The sequence below is a fragment of the Numida meleagris genome, chromosome 3 (assembly GCF_002078875.1).
Source record: "Numida meleagris isolate 19003 breed g44 Domestic line chromosome 3, NumMel1.0, whole genome shotgun sequence".
Classification (NCBI taxonomy): Eukaryota; Metazoa; Chordata; class Aves; order Galliformes; family Numididae; genus Numida; species Numida meleagris.
Window position 1 is genome coordinate 8,086,215 of NC_034411.1, and position 20,003 is coordinate 8,106,217.

The window sequence follows — 20,003 nt, forward strand, 5'->3', positions numbered from 1 at the left end:
CATTGCGATAAACTTTTCTAAGTACGCATCAAAAGACTGTGATGGAAGTGTCAGGCGTTTAGGAAATTCATTACGTGTTTTGTATATACCCGCCTTGGTTTTTCCTCTTTTTAGCTCAGCCTTTCTCTTCCCTCTTTTTGTTTTGTCTGTATTAACTGTAAGTTTTTCAATCCCATTTTTATCCCTCGTCAAGGTGAGCCCCGCAGCCGTGTGTAGATGTCATTTGGCCCAGCTCCTGGCCTGCTGTCTCAGGAGTGCACTCTCATTTGGACTGAGGACATTTCATACGCAATCTTTCTTCTTGCCCTTCCTCTGCTGATGGCAGCACCAAGGAAATACCAGTGCTGGGTCAGGAGGTGGGGGCAAAGCTGCTAACGTAGGAAGGGGACAGCAGCACGTGGCTGCGCAGGCGCGTCTCCCCATCCCACCTCACCAATGCCAAGACATAAATATAGATGCCCGTGTAGTTCCTCCCAGCTTACATAATGTTGAGGTCCAAATCAGTTCTGCATTATTCTTGTTCTCCTCGCGTTACCTTTGAGGTTCCTCACAGTTTCCTCCAGGTTATGCAACCAGCAGCACACACGCCCGCCTCTCCAAACCCTCTGTAACCTCTCTCCGTCCTCTGGGGAAAAAAGTCCCTTCGCTAATTTGTCACCTAAGTGAGGTGCTAATGAACAAACTTTACAGTTAGCTAACAGAGGCACTGCTGCAGGACTTCTAAGTACAGGATACAAGAAGGTTAAAGGTGCATAGCTCATAAAAAGTACTGTTTTATGCCATGGTAATTTCTAGGGTATTGGGCTTCATTGCACTAAATACTGTGTAAAAATTAAGTAACCTGCTCCCTAAAAACTTACAGTCCTTCTAAGTACTAGTATAATAACACTACTGCTAAGCAAGGTTTGTGCATCCTTCCCTTCTGCTTAACACATCGTAATTTGTATATGCAATCAACAGCATACAACTTGACTTTACCTATATTTAAAGTATTTGTAATGACATGTGGTACAAATAAGTAATATATAGGTCAATTGCTTGTACTGGTGTTCGGCAGACCAGCCAAATCCGTTTGTAAAACCTCTGCTGGCTCTAAGTGACACCACCTTATTTCTTGTTAATTTAATGGGATCTCGAGAAGAAATAGTAGGCTAAGGAGGATATCTGATGGCATAAGCAAAAATAAAATTATTTATTAAAGGGAAACAGAGAAGGATAGAGAGGAGTAGATATAACAGAGAACTGGGCAGGATCCACGTTGAGCACCTGTCTTCTGTGACTTGTAAGGAAATGTCCTATATCTTGGAGAGTTTATTCTGAGCCAAATTTGTTTTCACGAAGCAGAGCTCTGCAGCCCTCCTGATTCTTTTGAGATTGCAAAGAAGTTTGAGAGAGTGCTATCTAAGGTGAGATTTCTTTCATAAAAATGAAAAAGAAACAAAAAAAGCTTACAACTTAGCCTTCTCGCTATAGCGTCACTAGTATGATGCCATAACAAGACACATGGGCACTGCTGTGTCTCCCCGTAAGCTTTACCCTCACGTCACATCTGAGTCCATCAATTATTATCATCTCCTACAAAGTTCAATAAAAAAATAAAACTGAAAAGGACATAATATCATGAACAACAGCTACATTTATTGGACAGCGACTGATCCAATCTGTGGCAGAAAAGATCAAGCAATGCAGGGGTCGTTAGCTTTAAATCCTTTTGTAGTATGCTCCAGCTCTCAGCTGCTGAAAATTCAAAAGGCCATCGCATGTACCAAAGGTAACAAAAATGCAAGGAAAAGACACTTTAATAAAAGTGTCAGATCTTGGGCGATGCACTGATGAGGAAAGTGCGTGTTTCGAAGACACGTTGGAATGTTGCCCAGAAATACCCCATAGACAAATGTGCATCGGTGTTTCAAATGACTTCTGCTCACCCAGGGCCAGCTCTGTGAGTCACAAAGAGGAGGGTAAAAAGGGAAGTGTCCAAAAAGTAATCAAACTGTTAAATGATAAAATACAGCCCTTTCAGCAAACTCCCGATAAGCAGCTGAAAATTGTCACCGTTGTTTTGGAGCAGGGGACGTGATATTTAACGTGATAAATTCTTAGATAGCGGTGTGAAAAAATCTGTAGCAAATATTCAGCTAATTAGTTCTTGAAGTTTCCCTGTCCTTCTTTAAGGCAACCTGTAATCTAGTGGGTTTCCTTCATCTTTTATTTATTTCCTTGTCTTATCCTGCTCAGAGGTTTATAAACTCTTAGAAGATGTCATTTTGATGGCTGATGTGAATGAGAACCACTTAAATTTTATCTGAAATAGTCTAACTCGCAGTTTTTATACAAAAAAAATCTTTTCTCTCTGAAGCTCGTTTAGAGATAGGAACAAGAGCATTAAAAAAAAAAAATGTTTTTGGCAACAACTTGAGGAACCACACAGAAAGCCCCTTACCATCCTACTGCGATATCTCTGTTTCTTGCAAAACCCCCATGAGTGAGCAATGGGTACATAACATCTTCACACATCTCTAGTGTAAGAACGCGGCCAAAACAAGCTCTGGAAGTAACAGATGTTCTGTGTGCATCCTCATAACTGCAAGAACTTTGTCATTCGCTGTGACTGCTTCCATTGCCTCCCCAAGTTTATTATTTAAATTTGCATTGAAGTAGACAATACCTCCCTTAGTTTAATTTACAAAAAGAGAGGCGTTAATCATTGAATGCATTTTAAAACAGGTGAACATAACCTACCTATGCGTTGAAATCTCTGTGAGCTCAGACTTGTTGGAGAGCCCTTAGGTTCTCTCTTGTTATCTGAATAAGCTGACAATATCTACAGCTTGATCTTCATAGAAATCATACCTTGCTGCTCAGGCCCTTTCCTCTGACAGCCATGCTAGACCTACAAAGAGAGGAAGTGCAGAGTTCACAACAAGTTCAGAAGTCAGTACTTTGCTCCAAGACACTTGCACATTTTTTAAGTCACACCTGTGTTTGTAGTTAGGAAATGTTGCCATCTCCTGCAGTCTGTCGGGCTCCTGCCAGTCAGTACCATGTTTTCCTGCACAAACGGTCTCATAACTATTTGCTTCTCTCTCTCTCTCTTTTTTTTTTTTTAAATTAAATGAGGGAAGAATACAGGTGGCACCTTCAGCAATAAGGGGGTGGGATGGGAGGAACTTTGCCCGATGTTCTTGGTTTTCCTCCTTCCTTCATCTGTCTCAGTTCCTGCACAGAGCAGCCCATGGCTGTGCCACTGGAGGAGAACAGGGTTAATTGTATCTTCGTTAATGCGATGAAAGGATGAAACTTTACTTCAAGTTTCAAAGGACCAAAAACCAAGGGACCAAAAAACAAGGCCTCTGGGACTGCAGCTTGTCAGGGGGCATATATTCTCCTGCAAACTGTGCCACAAGTAATACAGGTGTTTCACACCTCAAAGGTTAACACACAATAAAAAGACTTGCAGTTCAACAGGGAATGGTGCACCCTGCTGCAGCCCTTGGTTTTTATCCCTGGACTGTGGGTTAGATCCAGAGTTATGGCAACTATTCACGCTAGACAACATTTTTGGAAAAACCCTCATGTATTTGTGATTGGGAGATCAAAGAGTGCCTCAGGAATCAAGTCACCTGTGTAGGGGTTAAAACCTTTGAGCAAATGTCATAGTTCATATTTCCTCCATTATCAGCACAAGGACAGCTGCCATCTTAGTCAAAGAACAGCTGGTGTATCATGACAGCCTCTAAACAAAAATTAATCCTCACCTCAAATAGCTTTGCCACAAAACTCATGTCCTGGGTGGAAACTGTAATACTAAAAATGAGGGAAGATTTCCACTTCTTCCATTGTGGTTACTCAGAGCCTTTTTCCAGCAACCCTCTTTTAATTTTTGTACCAACCAAAATTTCCTTAAAAGCACAGAGACTTCTTTCATTTATACACTAAGTCAACAGCTTCACTTTTATCAGTGCACGATTGGTCACCATTTTATCCATTGTTAACAAGAAATGCTGTATTCACCAGCACAAGTCAGATAATAAATGTGCATTGAGAGAGAATTAAAATGTAAAGCTAGGTTCATCAGTTCCATCTGTGTTTGTGATCTAAATAATAAAAGAGCCTCTTTCTTTTAAATTCCCTTTTGTTATGCCTATGAGATTCATTTTAGATTAATCTTTTATTTTTCTTTTATTTCCGAAGGACATCCATTACCTTGCTCTAGATAAGGGTGAATTGGCACTAGCTGAAGTGGCAAAGAAAAAGGCTAATGACATTGATGCAGAATCAATAACTACTGGAATTGGTAAGAATTAATGGTGTTTAAAAAGCCCTTTTTGTTGTAATCAATACTTGTCCTGTACAACACTGTGTTATATTTGTGGGGGTTTAGTGGTTCAATTGTACTGTTTTATTTGAAAGTGAGACGGTATTTTTATTCATAACTGAAGAGAGAAGCTTATAAAAGTGACAGAGCTTTACCTTTCAGTGTCCGTGTGAGGACTGTGTCAATGCAATAGCTACAGAGCAAAAAAGATTAGCATGCTATGGCTATGTAGAAAAGTTCAGGCTGCTCAAAATGAACTCAGATTCCCCTCAGGTAAGGACCTGAATCCAGAAATCTTTTTCGTGCCAATCTTGTTGCCAGGTATGGCAATCTCGTTCACCTATTTGATTGTACATGCAGTCCCAATAACTGGAGTCCATTGGAAGCATTCAGAGGAAACATTTACTGATGGGAACATAAGGCTTAGATCCTGGCTGTAAAGTGACTGCTTCATACTTAATGGGTTCCTGCAGTTTCGTAAGGAGGATTGATTCAAAAACTGCAATTTTAGACTAACAGCTCAAACACAAACAACTTTTCAGACAAGGGAAGTTATAATCATTCACTTTCTCCATGCATTTCCTTTTAATGATTGTGAAGAGATGTGTACAAATAGGTAGATTGTTCTGATTCTTCTGGCCTAAAACACAATCCAAGCAGCAAGTGTCTGCAGGAGTCTAGAAAGCTGACCTCCAGCAGAAAGAAAGTAGGCAGAGGGGGGAAAAAACAGGCACAAGATGTTTGTGTATGTATGCACAATGCTAATTTGCTTAACCCACCTTGAATATTAGATAAAGCCACTTCTGTCCTTGCCCCTTGCCAAGAAAACAGAGTATGATTGGCACTTGGAAGAAGGAATCAGAAAACCTTTGAGATTTTGAACAACATAGGGTTCTTTTGGGACCTAAAAATCAGAACTGTGCACCTATGAGTTTACCCAGAGTATATAAGCAACTGCCATTCAAATGTGTGGATGTACAGAGAGGCTATATGTAAGTTTGTGAGGCTGTTTCTATGTACGCAGATACAAGTCGCTGACTTGCAAGGTTATGCAGTGCAGTGTCACCAGCTGACCTCTCCAGCAGAGCAGAAATCAAGCAGTGCCTGTCCTGAACACTTTTCATTTCCAAGCCTAAGTCACTTCTGCATTCCAGCTCTGCCTTTATGCAAAACTCTTTGACCACTAGAATTGCCAGAAGCTACATTTGTTTTGGTCATCTGTTACCAGGCACTCTTTAAAGTGTGTGGTTGTACCTCCTTAGCTTTCTCTTATTTGTAGGTTGGTGTCCTCTGCACGTAAGAGAATTGAGATGCTGAAGAGTTGTTTCTGATCGTTATCTATCCTCTTAGTGTGTTAGTCATGTAAAAATGCACTTAATCCAGAAAAATTAAGCCTTAATCTGTCTTCATTTAATTCCTTGCAAACTATTATTAGATTTCTCAAGTTAGGCAAGTTCGCCGTCTTATGGACACTGACACAAAAAAAGGGATAGGGAAGGAACCTGCGGTGATCACAAGTGTCTTACTAGCATATCACAGGTAATGCATGTGTTACTACAGTTCAGTTACAAATGTGCAGGCACACAACGTTCCCCTTCTTGAGAGCAGTCTTGGAATTCCCCATAAGCATAAATTATTAAAGTCATTTTATATGATAAAGTCTTTAAAGTATTCCCATTTGCTGAATAATTAACTATCAGGATGACTTAAAATACTTAGTAAATTCAATGCCCCTGGGACAAACTGTCAGTGAGATTCAGTCTATTAACAGTAATGAATTTGCATCCAATTCATTTTATATGAAAATAAACAGGAGTCTCCCATGAGTTCATTTCAATTCAGATTGGATCTCGCCTTAAACACTTGAAATCACAGCCACGGGTTTTGTTTTATCATACTTTATTCCAAGGTCCTTTCTTTTTAAGGTTTTTATTCAGAAACTGTTGTTAGCAATGGAAAGAAGTATCATGAAGAATAAGTTTTGTGAAGCTAGTGATAACAAAAGAAGACTAACAAGTGCTTCATATGTAAATTACTGCATTTATCTAATATTTTGAGAAGGGGAGCAAAAATTGTGCCAGCACCAGAAGCTTTAAAATGCATTTCCAAACAAATCTCTGTCTCCTATCCATCTCCTAAGATGAGTCTTCATCATGGAGTTCCTGCTCCCTGGGCTTTCTGCCACTCAGTCACCAAGGGTTGTACCTCCTAGGTCAATCACCAAATTCCTTGAATGCACTCTTGAGGCTCCTACAAGAAGGCAGCAACCTAAGCAAACGAGATCCAAGTTATGCTGAGCACTACCTTAGGGAATATGAATACAGCATATTTCCTTTGTATTTCCTATGGTACAGTATAATGTTTTGTCCTGAATAGTACTTATGTGAACCAACATTGGCATCCGGTGATACTTCCCAAGCAAGCCTGTCCCCAAAACTCAGGTCACTGCTACTTGAAAATAACATGGGTTAGTGCTCCTGGCCAGTTCCCAATCTCTTGAGAGTGCTCTGATTGCCCCAGATATATTTAATTTGTCAAAATATTTCTGTATACAGGGCTTACTTCAAACATAATACATTTAAAACTCAAACTTTTGGAAAAGTTTGCAAATTGCAAATAATGTAGAATGACAATACAATTTCAGCTTTAACGTACCTTAAGTCAAGACTGTGTCAAGATAAAAATAGATCTATTGTTTCAAAGTTTTCTGAATTTTAGCTGTCCTCAGCCCATTACTAGTCCATAATTTGCTATACACTGTTTCCAAGAAGCCACCATCAAAACAAAGAGTGACTGGGTTCAAGTGGTTGAAACACCTGTAGAACTTCAGAGCATTCTAGTTGCGTGAGAATATTGCTGAGCAGGATGAAGTGTCAAGTGAGCTTGCTGCTATTCCCTGCCTATGGTTTTGGCAGAATCAGATACTTTGTTCAACTGATTAAAATCTTCTAAAGAAAATTATTCTCATAAGATTTTATGCTTGACAGCCTGTGAAAATGCATCTTGAGGCGTGAGCAGATTGAAGTAATGGTACCATACACCTCTGAGTATACACTAGCAGTTTCCTCTTTCCTTGCTCCCAGTTGATCAGCAGACCAGTGGCCATAGATGTTGTTGTTACCTCTGCCAAAGCTTTCCTTCTCACTGAATTATTTCTGTAGTAGACCTACAAGTTCCTTAATGAGGTCAGGGAGTTCTCATTTAGCCTTGAATATTGTGTGCACCTCATTTCACTGTATTAAAGCAGAGAGGATTTTCTTCCATGTTGACAATATTTACAGGCTTACTAATAATTTTGTTTATGGGCGTAGCCTCCCAAGTGCACTCTTGTACCAGAAGTAACCAGGTACGATATTGTCTCTGGTGGAAGAGTGCATCTTCTCCGTGAACTGTAGGTTGCTAACGTAAAACTTGGGTTACAAAGAACTGACATGGCTCAGCCTGTTAAGAAATGCCATAACTAATAATGATCATGGGGGTGAAGAACTCAGCCTTTCAGACATCATTGCTCAATGAATATCCAATGAAGAGCATATGCAGTCAGTGTCAGAAAGTTTCCCAAGGCCAACTTCCAACAAATTACATTAGGGCCTAGTGAGATGATTTTAACCTTCAAATCAGTAGCTTTTACCCAAAAGGGATTCATGTTGTGACAAGATAGATGAATGCTGCATAGTTGAGAGGCAAATTGGGAAGCCCTATATTTCTACTTAGAATTAAATTCATAATGTTAGTAACACTAAAGTTTAGGTAACATTTCTAACAGAGGCATCGTAATAGTGAGATAGGGTATCTTACCAATTTTCACAGAGGCTGAAGTCTAAGTTCTTACACTGTTCATAAAATGACATTCAAACTGTAGGGGCCCTAAAGCTTTCACCTTGCTGGCAAGGAATGTCATCAGCTTGAGCCTTAAGCAGAGAGTGTTCATTTCTTCTCAGTCATCAGTATTTTACCTTGAATGGCTTACATGTTCTTTCTGATAGTTCTTAATTGCACATGCCACAGTCTTCAAGCAGTATGTCTGAGACACCACTCTGGCGTCACGTACATTCTGCTGCCACCAAATTGCTTGTGTCTTACTCACATCTTCACCTATTCCTAAGAGTCCAAATGAGCCCACTTGCATTTCAGACAACATGTAGAACTGTCCTCTTGGTTTTGTCACCTTCCCTGGCCCTGCATTAGTGTAGCTGATAACAGTTGTTCCTCTTCTGATCGTAATGGCTCCTTGATGTACTCTTTCTGACACTGGTGACAAAAAAAAAGGCTGACAAAGCCGCCTTCATTTCCTACTCTTTCTTGACACACACACCTTTCTCTTGCTATCAGATTTCAAGCAAACTGAGAATCTCAGCCTTTAATTTCATGGCATGAGTTTTATTTCACCGCGTAACATGTTGGTGGCATGCTTAAAGGTATTGCCCAATAGGCAGATGAACTGTGATCTGGGAATACTTGGGGGGCACCAGCTGATGCTTGATTTTCTTGAGCTCTGCTCCCTTCAGTTTAAGTATCAGATCTTCTATTGGTTTATTTAGATTTTCAGTTTAAGTCAATCAAAACCCATGGAATCAAATATTTTGCTTTAGTTTTCTGCTTTTCTACCTGTGTAAAAGCTCATGCAGCATTGGACACAGAACCCACTAAACTCAATGAAGATAATTCCACCATCTTCAGAGAGCTTTGGATGGGGATTTTAGCAAATAACAAGGTATAGGCCTGGCATTGCCAGAATTTCTGCTCTCTCCAAAATCAAGTGGCAAAGCCCATTCTAGAAGGATGTTCTGATTGATCCCGTCAGCCCTTTTGTGTACCCTGGTTTCAAGAGGAGCTGGTGGCCCAAGTTCTTGCAGGACAGGAGCCTATTGCAGTGGTGGTTCTTAAGTCACAACCTGGCATCCCAGCCTCATTGTAGGCGTGACAACGTGTTCCTGTACATCTGTGTGGATCTGCTCAATCTCCTTCATTCTGGTGTTCAGCTTTTTGTAAACTGTATTTGTAGTTTTCAAACTGCTGGTGAGGTTTACACTGTATCGAGAGGTTACAGGAGCACTAATTGCTCCCCTCCTTGCGTTCTTTTCATGAAGCAGAGTCGTTTGTTTTGGTTAAGGTCTATAGTAATGCCAAACTATTTTTGGCTCCACCTCATCTCACCCCTCTGTTCGCTTGTGTCATGATGTCAGTTTTGATCTATACCTTCCCATTGCTAGACAGCTTTGCCTAAAGACATAATCCTCAGCCCCTAATAATTATAAGCACATCAAAGACTTGCTGGTTTGCTTAGCTGCAGAGGTCTACACAAAGATCTGTGTATCTTCACTTGAAAGAGATTTATAGTTTTCTGTCAAGCTTTAGAATAATCGTGGCATGCCTTTTTCTTCCTTCTTCATCATGACTTATCCTTGCCCACTACAAAACCTGATTTTGAACTGCACCACTATATGCCTGAAGTTAAGACAATATTCTCTGTAATATTTTAATTATAATGGCTCCCATATTTTTAATATCTGTCATCAGTAAAAAATATATCCTATTTAATGTAAAAAATGTTTAACAAGAGCTCATATATTATCATGATATTGCCTTCATTTTCATGATGTATTTAGTCACAGAATCACAGAATTGTAGGGGTTGGAAGGGACCTCTGGAGAACATCGAGTCCAACCCCCATTAAAGCAGAGCAGAAAAAAAAAAGTAACTGAAAGAGACAGTTTGGGGGAGTTAAATTTTTGTGTATATAGCTATATTGCTAACAAAATAATCACAGTATTTCCAAATTCTGGAAATTGAAAGGAGTTGTCCCTGTCTGTTTTGTATTTGTTGTGCTTACATTAAGTTATTGCAAGGTATGTCTCTTGTCACAGATCATTTCAGTATATTTCTAGCTTATCCCTCCTGCAAAGTTGGTCCACGTAAGCAGCAGAGAGTGGATGACACTAATTACCAAGTAAACAACTTGTTTTCTGTAGCAACATATCAAGAAGTAACTGGCAAAAGTGAAAACAATTCACAGTGAGATTCCTTGAGTGAGGATGTTAAATGGCAAAGAATGGTTCAGCATAAAAGATCTCAAAGGGATGCCCGTGGCATGGCATTGCAGTAAAGAAAAGTGAATACTCAATCATTAATGTGTATGTTATTACTAGCAATTTAAATAGTACATTTATATAGTTCTCCATTTAAAATAAATGCAGACATACATTGTATGTGTAGAGAGGCATCACAAGTAATAAGTCTAAGGTCATTAAAAGATCCACTTTTAAAAAGCTAGGCATTAATGCCTATGTTCAGCCAAAATTTCTATGTGGATAACTACACTTTCCTTCCCAGCGTTACATGCTTTGCAGTTCCAGTCAAAATTCAGTATTCTTTACTTCCCAGCTCTTGTCTTCCTCTCCGTAGAGCTTTGTAGTGTGCATGGCCATATCCATGAAAATTAACAAAAACCTTTTAGTTTAAGTTCTTTTCTATTAGTTCTGCTGCCACCATTCATCACCTTCACAGGAATGAGTGGCTGAGGAAATTTGTATGTGCCACCCCTGAAAATATAATCCTCAGTAAACTGGGATTGTCAGCCAGTTCAGGAAGTGATTTTGAAAACTTTGAAGTGAAATGTGATGTATGGGGAGATTGTTCTATTAATGCTGTTTCTTTTCCTACTGCTTTCTTTACAGTCACTAAGTGTCAAGTATTTAGGTGTCTATTTGTATGATGAGTTTTTCAGCCAAGCTGTAGTATACCAAAAGTAGAGTTAGGCTCCTTATTTATGGTAATCGCATTTGAAAAGGCTCAAGCTTTGGAAAAGCGTATAGAAATTATCTCAGGATATGGCTGAAACGACAGATTGATGGCAAATATTTCTATGTGTCCATAACTTGTGTCATGCCTGAGGAAGGTCTTTCCAACATCCATCCTGTTTTTTCTTGCTAGCTACTCAGAATGAAAAAGGGACATTTGGGGTATTAGGAATTTGAGTTCTCAGTACTGGCTCTGCAGACCAAAGTTGATTTAAATAAGAAGCACACGTAGTTAAAGTAACTGTTGAAACAAGCTATCAAAGAAATTGATGCATGGAAAGTGCCTTTGCATGGAGAGTAAATACCTTTCTGGGGAATAGATTTTAACCAAATGCAATTTATATATGAGTCAAACACAAGTTTTTCTGGCTCAGTGTAGGATACCTGGATGAAATTTAATGACCTGTAATTCACTGTAGGTCAAACTAGATGAGTTGTACTGTATCATTATAGTATAATATTCATATGTACTGGATTCCTGTCTTGCCTACAGCTCTGTGAAAAAGCCCCTGGTAAATCTCCCATTAGCTTCAAAAGGCCCACATGTAGGCTGAAAGACTGCAGTTAGAAGCCACATAATGTATATTCACCCATCTCGTATTATGCACGTGTGTGTGTACATAAGTGGGTGTTGTGTTTACACATACGCAGCCAAAAACTGTCCAGTCATAAAAATAGCTCCAACTCTGTACACGAGCGCTAGATTAATTATCACGTGTTTACATTTTGCTTCGTAACATCAGCAGCCGCAGCTGTTTGTTTTTTTTTTTTTCGTAAAGAAGTAATGATCGCAACAGGAGGTGCTTTCATAATTGCTGTAGCTGGCTGGGAGCGAGGATCTGTAAGTTCACGGTGTGTCAGAGGCATGTTTGTCTCACACACCCTTGAGCCATCCTCAAGCCTCTAGGTTTCTGATAGGGAACTTGCTGGTTGCATTTCTATGCCCCGAAAAGAGTTGGCAAACACATATTTGCATGGCAGTTGGTATGTGTTTTGTCCTGTTTGTTCTGCGTAACGTAACGTGATGTGACAGGCTGCAATTTATCACATCGGTGGCATGACAGCCGAGGAATGGGAAAAGAGGTATAATGGTGGTCTGACGCAAGGCGTCAACCTAGCATTAGGTTGTAATATCTCAACGTGAGGTCTTTTTATAATCGCCTGCCAAATAATTATCACCAAATGTTCCCCATGCGGGTGAGTTTAAGAAGTGGAGATCAGATATTGCATAGTCAACATCAGGGGAGGGCTGTAGATATGAGTTTGGAAAGAACAATGCTTGTCAATAGGAGACTCTTTGCCCATCTGCTTTCTGATCAAACAAACAAACAGAAACACTGGAGGACAATTTATTTATTACATGCTCTTTCACTACATCCCCAGCCGCACTACAGGCTGGGGATACCATGGAATTGCTGCTGGCAAAACCAGAGGTTGGAACTGTTTTCCTCCAAAGACTGCTCAAGAGACTGCTTGACAGTTTATACCCAGAAAACTCCTCTCTCAAAACCGAAGGTGTCTGATGACCTGATCTTAGGTCTTGTTGAATGCTTTCACCCGATCAAAACCAAGTGCCCTGATAAAAGCCTGTCTGTTGGTGTTCTGCGTTGAAGAAAGCCATAGGGAATTGCTCAGCTGGGTCCAAGAGAAAGCTTTGTACCCATCGCTGCTGTCCGCCTTGCACTGTCCAAAGAACTGAACTTGCCCCAGAGAAGAAATAACATAGGTTATTGGAGAAAACACATGGATGGAAAACTGGTGGACAATGCTTAATACAAGGCAATGAATACATCAGAATGGATGGCTTTTTTCCTCAACATACCTCATCAAATGCATTTCATTTCAGCTATTTGAAATATAGTTTCTATAAATATTCTTCCTCTAGGTTAGTCAGAAGTGAAACTTCGTAAAATCTCAGTGCTGCAAGACTGCTGCAGCTCCCAAACTCATGCATGAATGGTATCTGAGTTCACAATACCAAGAAGTCCTGATCTGTGCTAGATTTCAAACTGGAAAATATAGTCTTAAAAGCAGATCATGAGGCAACGTTGGTTATCTCTGCATTGTTGATATTATGAAACGGCAAAATATTATAATAAGATGAAAAGATAGTATTAATAACAGCGTAAGCATGTATGGTGATCATTATAATGACTTATTTACTGCAGGTACACGGTAAGTGTCCCACCTTATCATCTTTATGATTAAGCAAAGAGCTTGATTTCTGCCTCCTACCCTCCTAGCCCAGGCCTGGCTGCAACCCCTGGCATTTGGGCTCTTGGCCCTTGTGTCCTCACCACAGCCTCCCTCATCTTGGCCATACTCATCTGCTACCAGATACTTTTTGATGGATGTAACCTACCTTCCTCTGCTGCATCATGCTCTGGTTATCCACATACCTCAGCTGAATTCGGGCATTTGCTTTGCTAATATTCTTACTGCTGAAAATATCCCCCCTGAAGATGCTCATATATGCCTGAAGTGCACAGGTGAAGAGCAAGTTTTGGGGCCATCCCAGAGCCCTTGCAGAATAACCTTATTTCACCTCCCGTTGCTGCCCTGACATGGGCCTAATGTGTGCTCGCCCTCTGACTGCGACTCACAGAAGGAAGGATGTGGAACCCAGCCTGAACTTCTCCCAGATCATCATTTCAATCTCACTGTGGAATTTCACCACACACCTGCCGAAACAATACAAACTTTCAAGAAGCAAATGGAAGACAATTGGTACAATTACTACTTATAGATATATACTTACTGCATAGGATGCATTGTAGCCAAAGAAAACCAGCCAAGAGGTGCTTACTGGGAGCCCTTGCTTTTTGCATGCAGATGAGGAGGCATTTAGCTCACAGCGTGGACACGGAGCCTGCATGCATGTAGTTGGCTGTGCTGAGAGCCCGGTCGCTCCTGCCGACTGCGCTGCTGCTGCCTTTTGGGCATGGCAGGGAAGAACTGGGCCCGCAGCACTCTACTGTGAACACTGGAATAAAATATTAACAGAATTTTAACAGGGGGGCATGCCTGGAAAACTCCTGATATCCTTCAGAATTCCTGAAAGAAGTACGAGCTTCAGTCAGTGCCTTATTTTCACTTACTATTATCAACTGGACTGCCCCAACCTATTCCTCTGTGTCTGAGGGCGGTGCTGCTCACTTACGGGATCAGGAGCAGCCCTGCAGGTCAGTGACCAGCCGATGGCAGTCCTCTCAGTCCGTCCCCAACCTCCTGGGTGACTTTGGCCTGCTCATTTTAGCCCTTGATGCTTTCATTTCCCTTTGAGGAGCCCTCTGGGACATGCACCCCTCTTTCCCGCACGCAGCACCACAGCCCCAGCTTCTTTCCGTCGCCTTTCCAGCAGTGCCCTCCCGGAGGTTAGAGCACAGCCAGGCCAAGTCCGTTTCTAAGCTCTCTTATTTTCTGTGAATTGAAGGAATTTTTACAATGTGCCGCTGGGAAATCAGCCGTAATACTCTGGTTGCTATCTGCCGTTAGGTGTCAGTGTGACAACAACCATGATGCACACAGGCTATTCTAGGGGCGGGCAAGCCGCTCCATCCTCAACTTCTCTTTTCGGGATCGGGGAAAACACAACATCCAACCGAGGGGACGGGAAGGGAGAACGGAGCCAGCAATACCTTATTTCAGGTTTTTCCGCCGCCTGATGGAAGCTATTTACTAGCAGATAAGTCTGTTTGTGTTTCATTCCGTGCGTCTCGGGCTCCCGGTGCTGTGGTTCTCAGAGAGGTGCGATATTTACCAAAGCAGGGGAAGAGCTTGTGCACACACCGCCCCGACACGCTGTGCTGGGGCAAAGGAAACAGTCGCCGCTATTGGTAATTTGCAGTCTGTAGGAGGTAAACAGCTCTGCCCATGCACAACTGCTGAAGTATTCCTGTAAGGTGATGCCTGCTGAGGTTGGATAAAATACTGGGTTAGAAAAATACCTGGGAGTTACGTTCATTCAGAAGAAAAAGATCTAAAAGCTTTTTAAAAAAGTTTTTAAACAACTTTTTCACTCAAAATGATTATTTCAGTGTATCAGTGGTATGCAAAGTAAAGAAATAGTAAAAAACGTGATACACGTGAAGAGGTTTGTTTTTAAACCAAGTTCCAAATGCTTCCCGAAATGAGATGACAAAGGTAGCAAACAAGTTTTGTTTAGATGGGAGTTTTTAAAGTTAGTACAGGTATGAAATAAAAATCAGTTTTGGCCAAAAAAAAAAAAAAAATTTGTTTTTGTCCAAAGAAAATTATTTTCAGAAACATTTTTCTGATCCCTCTAGTGTTGAGAATATCCCAGGTACTTGTAGGGTGACCTTTCCCCCCTTATTATTGGAGCTGGGAATGTTCCCACTGTTGGCTTGGATCGGATTTAGGTCAGGGCAGCGCGGTGGCTAACTCAGGTTGGCTTTCGCAGAGATCAGGGAATCTGTTGTGCAAGAAAATCCTTTGGGGACACCTTTGCCTTCCTCTTGCCTCCTTAGGGATAGAAGAGATTGTGAGCATCGCTTAACTCTGTTGCCGTGATGATGTTCTCCCATTCCTTACACTTATCATCTTGCCTAGAAAGCTGTCTCCGGTGCTCCAGTGATTTGCACCCTGGAGCAGGACAGAGGCAGGGGGGTAGGACAGGCCGCAGCCAGGCGGGCAGCAAACACCTCTGGGAGATGTGGGGTGTGAGCAGGGCTGGCGCTGGCGTGTAGGGGAAGGAAAGGGTCACTCCGGTAATGCAGGAATGTGGAAAGATGCTTTGTAAGGGCAAACTTTCCCTACTGAACTTTAATTGCTTTCCGTGGATACGAAATGCACTTTAAGTGATGAAAGGAGCGACACTGCATTCAACAGATATCAGAGAATGCAGCCTAGGTTAATTACCTCCTCTTAAAAAAATATGTATTTCTTTTTCTACAAAAGCGAGCATCTGTCTGAGACAGAATCTTATCTCCAAACTCCTGTTGTGCGCTTCAATGAGAAGAAGAGGGAGGAAGGGAATGAAACGGGGTTGGGGAGACACCGAGATCTTTCTGTTGGGGTTTTTTCCTCCGTTGGCCTCACTGCCCACCCAGCTCCCTGCCAGCAGCCTCCGTGCTGACCTGGCTGTGGCAGTCTTTAAGGCCTTTGGGCACCCAAACCAGGTGTCAGCAAGCCCGTGCAGTGAGCCAGGCAGGTGAGCGACAGCCACGAAATGCCTATCAGGGAGAACCTGCCCTGATAGCTGCTTCAGTGCCTTCATTAGCCACACCTTGCTGCTAAATTGTCGAGTGTCAGTCAGGGTGCTCCAGAGATGGTTACAACAAGGTGTGCTCTAATACCCCAACTGCTTTCATGTCCCAGTGCCTTCAGGTGCTTTTAGAAAACGCATCCAAGTTTTATCTTGTGCGGTGGGATTTAGCCAAGAGACACTGAACAGAGCACCGTATAAGTGTCATTAAGAGAGCTTAGTAGCAGGATGTCAGAATGTATGTTGTGTGTGCGTGTATGTGTGTCTGTGTGCATATACACAACTCACACATATACTCATCGCAATAACTTTTGGCACCAGGGAGGTTTGAAATAACACATCAGCACCAAATGTGTGGCAAGTTTTGAATTCATCTCATCAGCACGGCTAGTTTTGTAGCATCATAGAATCATAGGGGCTGGAAAGGACCTCTGGAGATCATCAAGTCCAACCCCCACGTTTCCAATGTGGGTATGCATATACACAGACCCAACAAACCTTGGCACTCATTTTATGGGAACTTACCCAAGAAATTCAAGACTTTGTATCCTAATTCTTAAAGCACGACAACAACAACAAAAGTAGGAAGTCATTATTTTTAAATGGGCTGGAAAAAAACATGCAAGCTTTTTTAGTTTTGGTATATGGTACGTGGTAATCAGCTTGTTGATATCAGAGTAGGTTTACTCTTCACAGCCTTCCAGCATAAGGCACTTTTTTTCCATGAGTCCCACTGCCTGTGTGTGAGCACGTTTGTCTGGCAGAAGCCAGCAAGCACTACTGATTTGTAATTATTGTTTTGTTTACAGATGGTATTCCCATTTTTCTGTTATTTGGATTAGGGAGCCAACTGGTCCCAACTTTTTCTTCATTAAAAGTAAAAGAAAAAAAATCTCCTTTTAATAAGTGTACGCTTCACACTTTCAAACTTCAATAGCATGGAATGTTTCACTTGATCAGAAAGCTGATTTAATTTGCTGCTAGGTTAAATGTTAAAGGTTTCAGTCTTATGACCATGAATTCTCAAATTAAATTCAGCGCATTGCTTAAATTTCTAGCTGCAGTGCATTTAGGCTAATTGCTTTGGTAAGTTGGATGCTTAGTAACTACCACTCTTCTGAATTTTCATCTTTAAAGGAGAGCAGTAAAACAAGCCTGAGGGGCACAGGTGGGCTCTCCTGCTCTTTGGGATTCACCTGTGGGGTCTTTGGATGTCTCTTCCAGTCTGACCACATCCTCAGACCATGTCTGATGAGGCTGTTCTGCTGACAAGGGAGGGAATTTAAACACCTGTAGGTTTGAGCTATTTAAGCCCAAATCAGTTTTGAAGCAACAAGAAAGGCTGGGCAAAATGGTTCAGATTTCAGTCAGTTGTCAGCTAAATGTGTGCACTGGGCCTTCAAGTATTTGGCCAGACACATCTTGATTGCTTGGCTTTTGTTTTCGCCCTTGGAAAGTCAGCTGGATAATAGCCCCTAGCCAAAGCCTATTCTGCAATGCTGTAAGTGGGCAGGGCCTGGGGCGTAGCGGGAGAGCTCACCCAAAAAACACCGAGCTATCTTGATGTATTTCCTGATTTTTTGTCAGCCAAGTTATTTGCACTCCTTCCTTACAACGTTAACCATAAAAATCATCAGGTCTAAACTTTATTGCCATTGGTGCTCTTCCCCTCGGGAGGAAGCCACCATGCAAGCACAGGGCAATGGAAGCAGCAGAGGAAACCGCTGCTGGCTGCACATGGGCAAGCCCCGAGCACCTAGCCTGAGTACCTAGCTTTTTCCTCTTTGTTTACAGCGTTTTTAAGGCTTTTAGTTCTCACGCAGCATATATGTCATTAAATGGCCAATGCCTCTTTGCACATGTTGCTGTGATGGCCTGTGGCAACCTGAATTAATTGTTTCTGTAGTTGGTGGTGGTTACTAGTAGTAATTATTATAATCTGCATTTGTAAAAACACCTTTCATCTAAGGATCTCAAAATGCTTTTGCGCACATTTAATTAAGCTTCACAACATCCTGTGAGGTAAGTGTCAAGAGTGTTGTTATATCCACTTTTACACCAGATTCCCCAAGAAAACAAGGTCAGTCCCTACCGTGGCTGGTGTTTGGGTCACATCAACGCTTGCACTGGACGGAGCAGGATCTAGGGGTGCTGATCCCAGTCACTGTGCGTGTCCCACATCGCTGCATGGCTGCCATGTACACAGGCAGAGCAGCCAAAGCCCAGATCTCCAGTCTGAGAGGGCCAGTTCCTTCCCTCGGAGACTTCAGCTGCAGAAAAGTCTTGGGAGGAAAAAAAGTGATCAGCACACCGCACAAGACAACCTGTGCTGCAAAGATCTCTTCTCTCATTTTCTACCATGAAGTTTAAGCCTCTCTTTGCAATCTGCACACATCAAGACATTGCTACCGCAGCTGAAGGCAAGAAACCAGCTGCAGGCAATGTGAAGTTACCCTTTAGAAGTCTCTCAGCTGTCCTAGCAGAGGCTGCATGCGCTTCAACTCCAGCCTTGGATCCAACTCTATGTGCAGCGAGCCCTCCCAGGATCAGACATGTCCTAGGTTACCAATTGGCCATGGCATTTAGAGGTGAGGACTATACAAGCCATGGCACTTGAGAGGACAAAAGCAGAAGACAGTTTTCAAAAGCCCGTTTCTTCTTCATAAATTTGACAGTGTTGTTTGAACTGAACCCGGCTCCCTGTAAGCTGTGGGTGAGCCCTGAGGAAGGTAGGTCTGCATAAGTGCCTGCAGGTTGGGTAAGAAGTCCAGGGCCATACCCTCAGAGTTCCTCACCGTCCCTGTCAATTTATATTGTTTACATGCAACAATGACCAGATTAGTTATTTTGAAAGAACTTTGCCTGTGGATGCATTTAATCCAAAATAAAAGCCATGTTTCTAAATTAAGTGGACTTAGAAATAGGGGATGATTATTCTGAATATCGTGAGAAAGAAAGTTATTTGTCTATAGATCCTTCTGCTGGCATGTTCTGAAGTGGGCTGCCTGGCTGATGCCTCACACTTCTACATTATAAGGCAGGGACACAGTTGCTTATTTGTCAACAACCAAGTTTGTTGTCATCTCAACCTTTTCTCAACGAGTGTGTGCCAATGCCAGGCAAGAGGCACAGTGTCCTTGTCCAAGGTCTTGCACACCTCTCTGTCCTCACCTGGTGTTCTTTCTGGTTTTACCTAACAGCATGAAATCATTCCTGAAAATATCCTTGTTTGTTTCTAACAGCAGAAAACAGCTGGGAGAGGCTTTGTTGTGTCCCACTCCACTCGGGTGATGCCATTAGCAGAGAGACTTTGTCCTAGTGTCTTTGGAGGAGCACCCCAGAGATGCCCGGGGAAAAGCTTAATCATTCCCAGAGCATCCTCCCAGGGACAGTGTTGCTTACTCCCAAATCCTTTCAGTTCCCATAAATCAATTTACAGGATTTGTTCTGCTCCCATGTTTCTCTTTTAGCATAGGAGCACACATCATTTCATTTGGCCTGACACCATCTGCTTTACTTCAAGCAGGAGAGGACAGTCAGTGGGCTGAGACTGTGTTTTTAGTGACAGTCCTTGTAGGTTTTCTTCTTTTCCTCTGATCCAAACTTGTTTGTCTTTACTGAGGAGAGGAGAGGAGAGGAGAGGAGAGGAGAGGAGAGGAGA

General features: G+C 42.0%; 1 protein-coding gene across 6 annotated transcripts in view; it reads left to right on the forward strand.

The window, feature by feature from the left end:
- WDPCP (WD repeat containing planar cell polarity effector) overlaps positions 1-20,003 on the forward strand; it is a 147,958-nt gene that overhangs the window by 109,722 nt on the left and 18,233 nt on the right. For all 6 annotated transcript variants that reach the window (XM_021390630.1, XM_021390632.1, XM_021390631.1 and 3 more), the window contains one exon: positions 4,195-4,297. In XM_021390630.1, the coding sequence (XP_021246305.1) occupies positions 4,195-4,297 (103 nt within the window). The remainder of the gene's footprint in view (positions 1-4,194; positions 4,298-20,003) is intronic.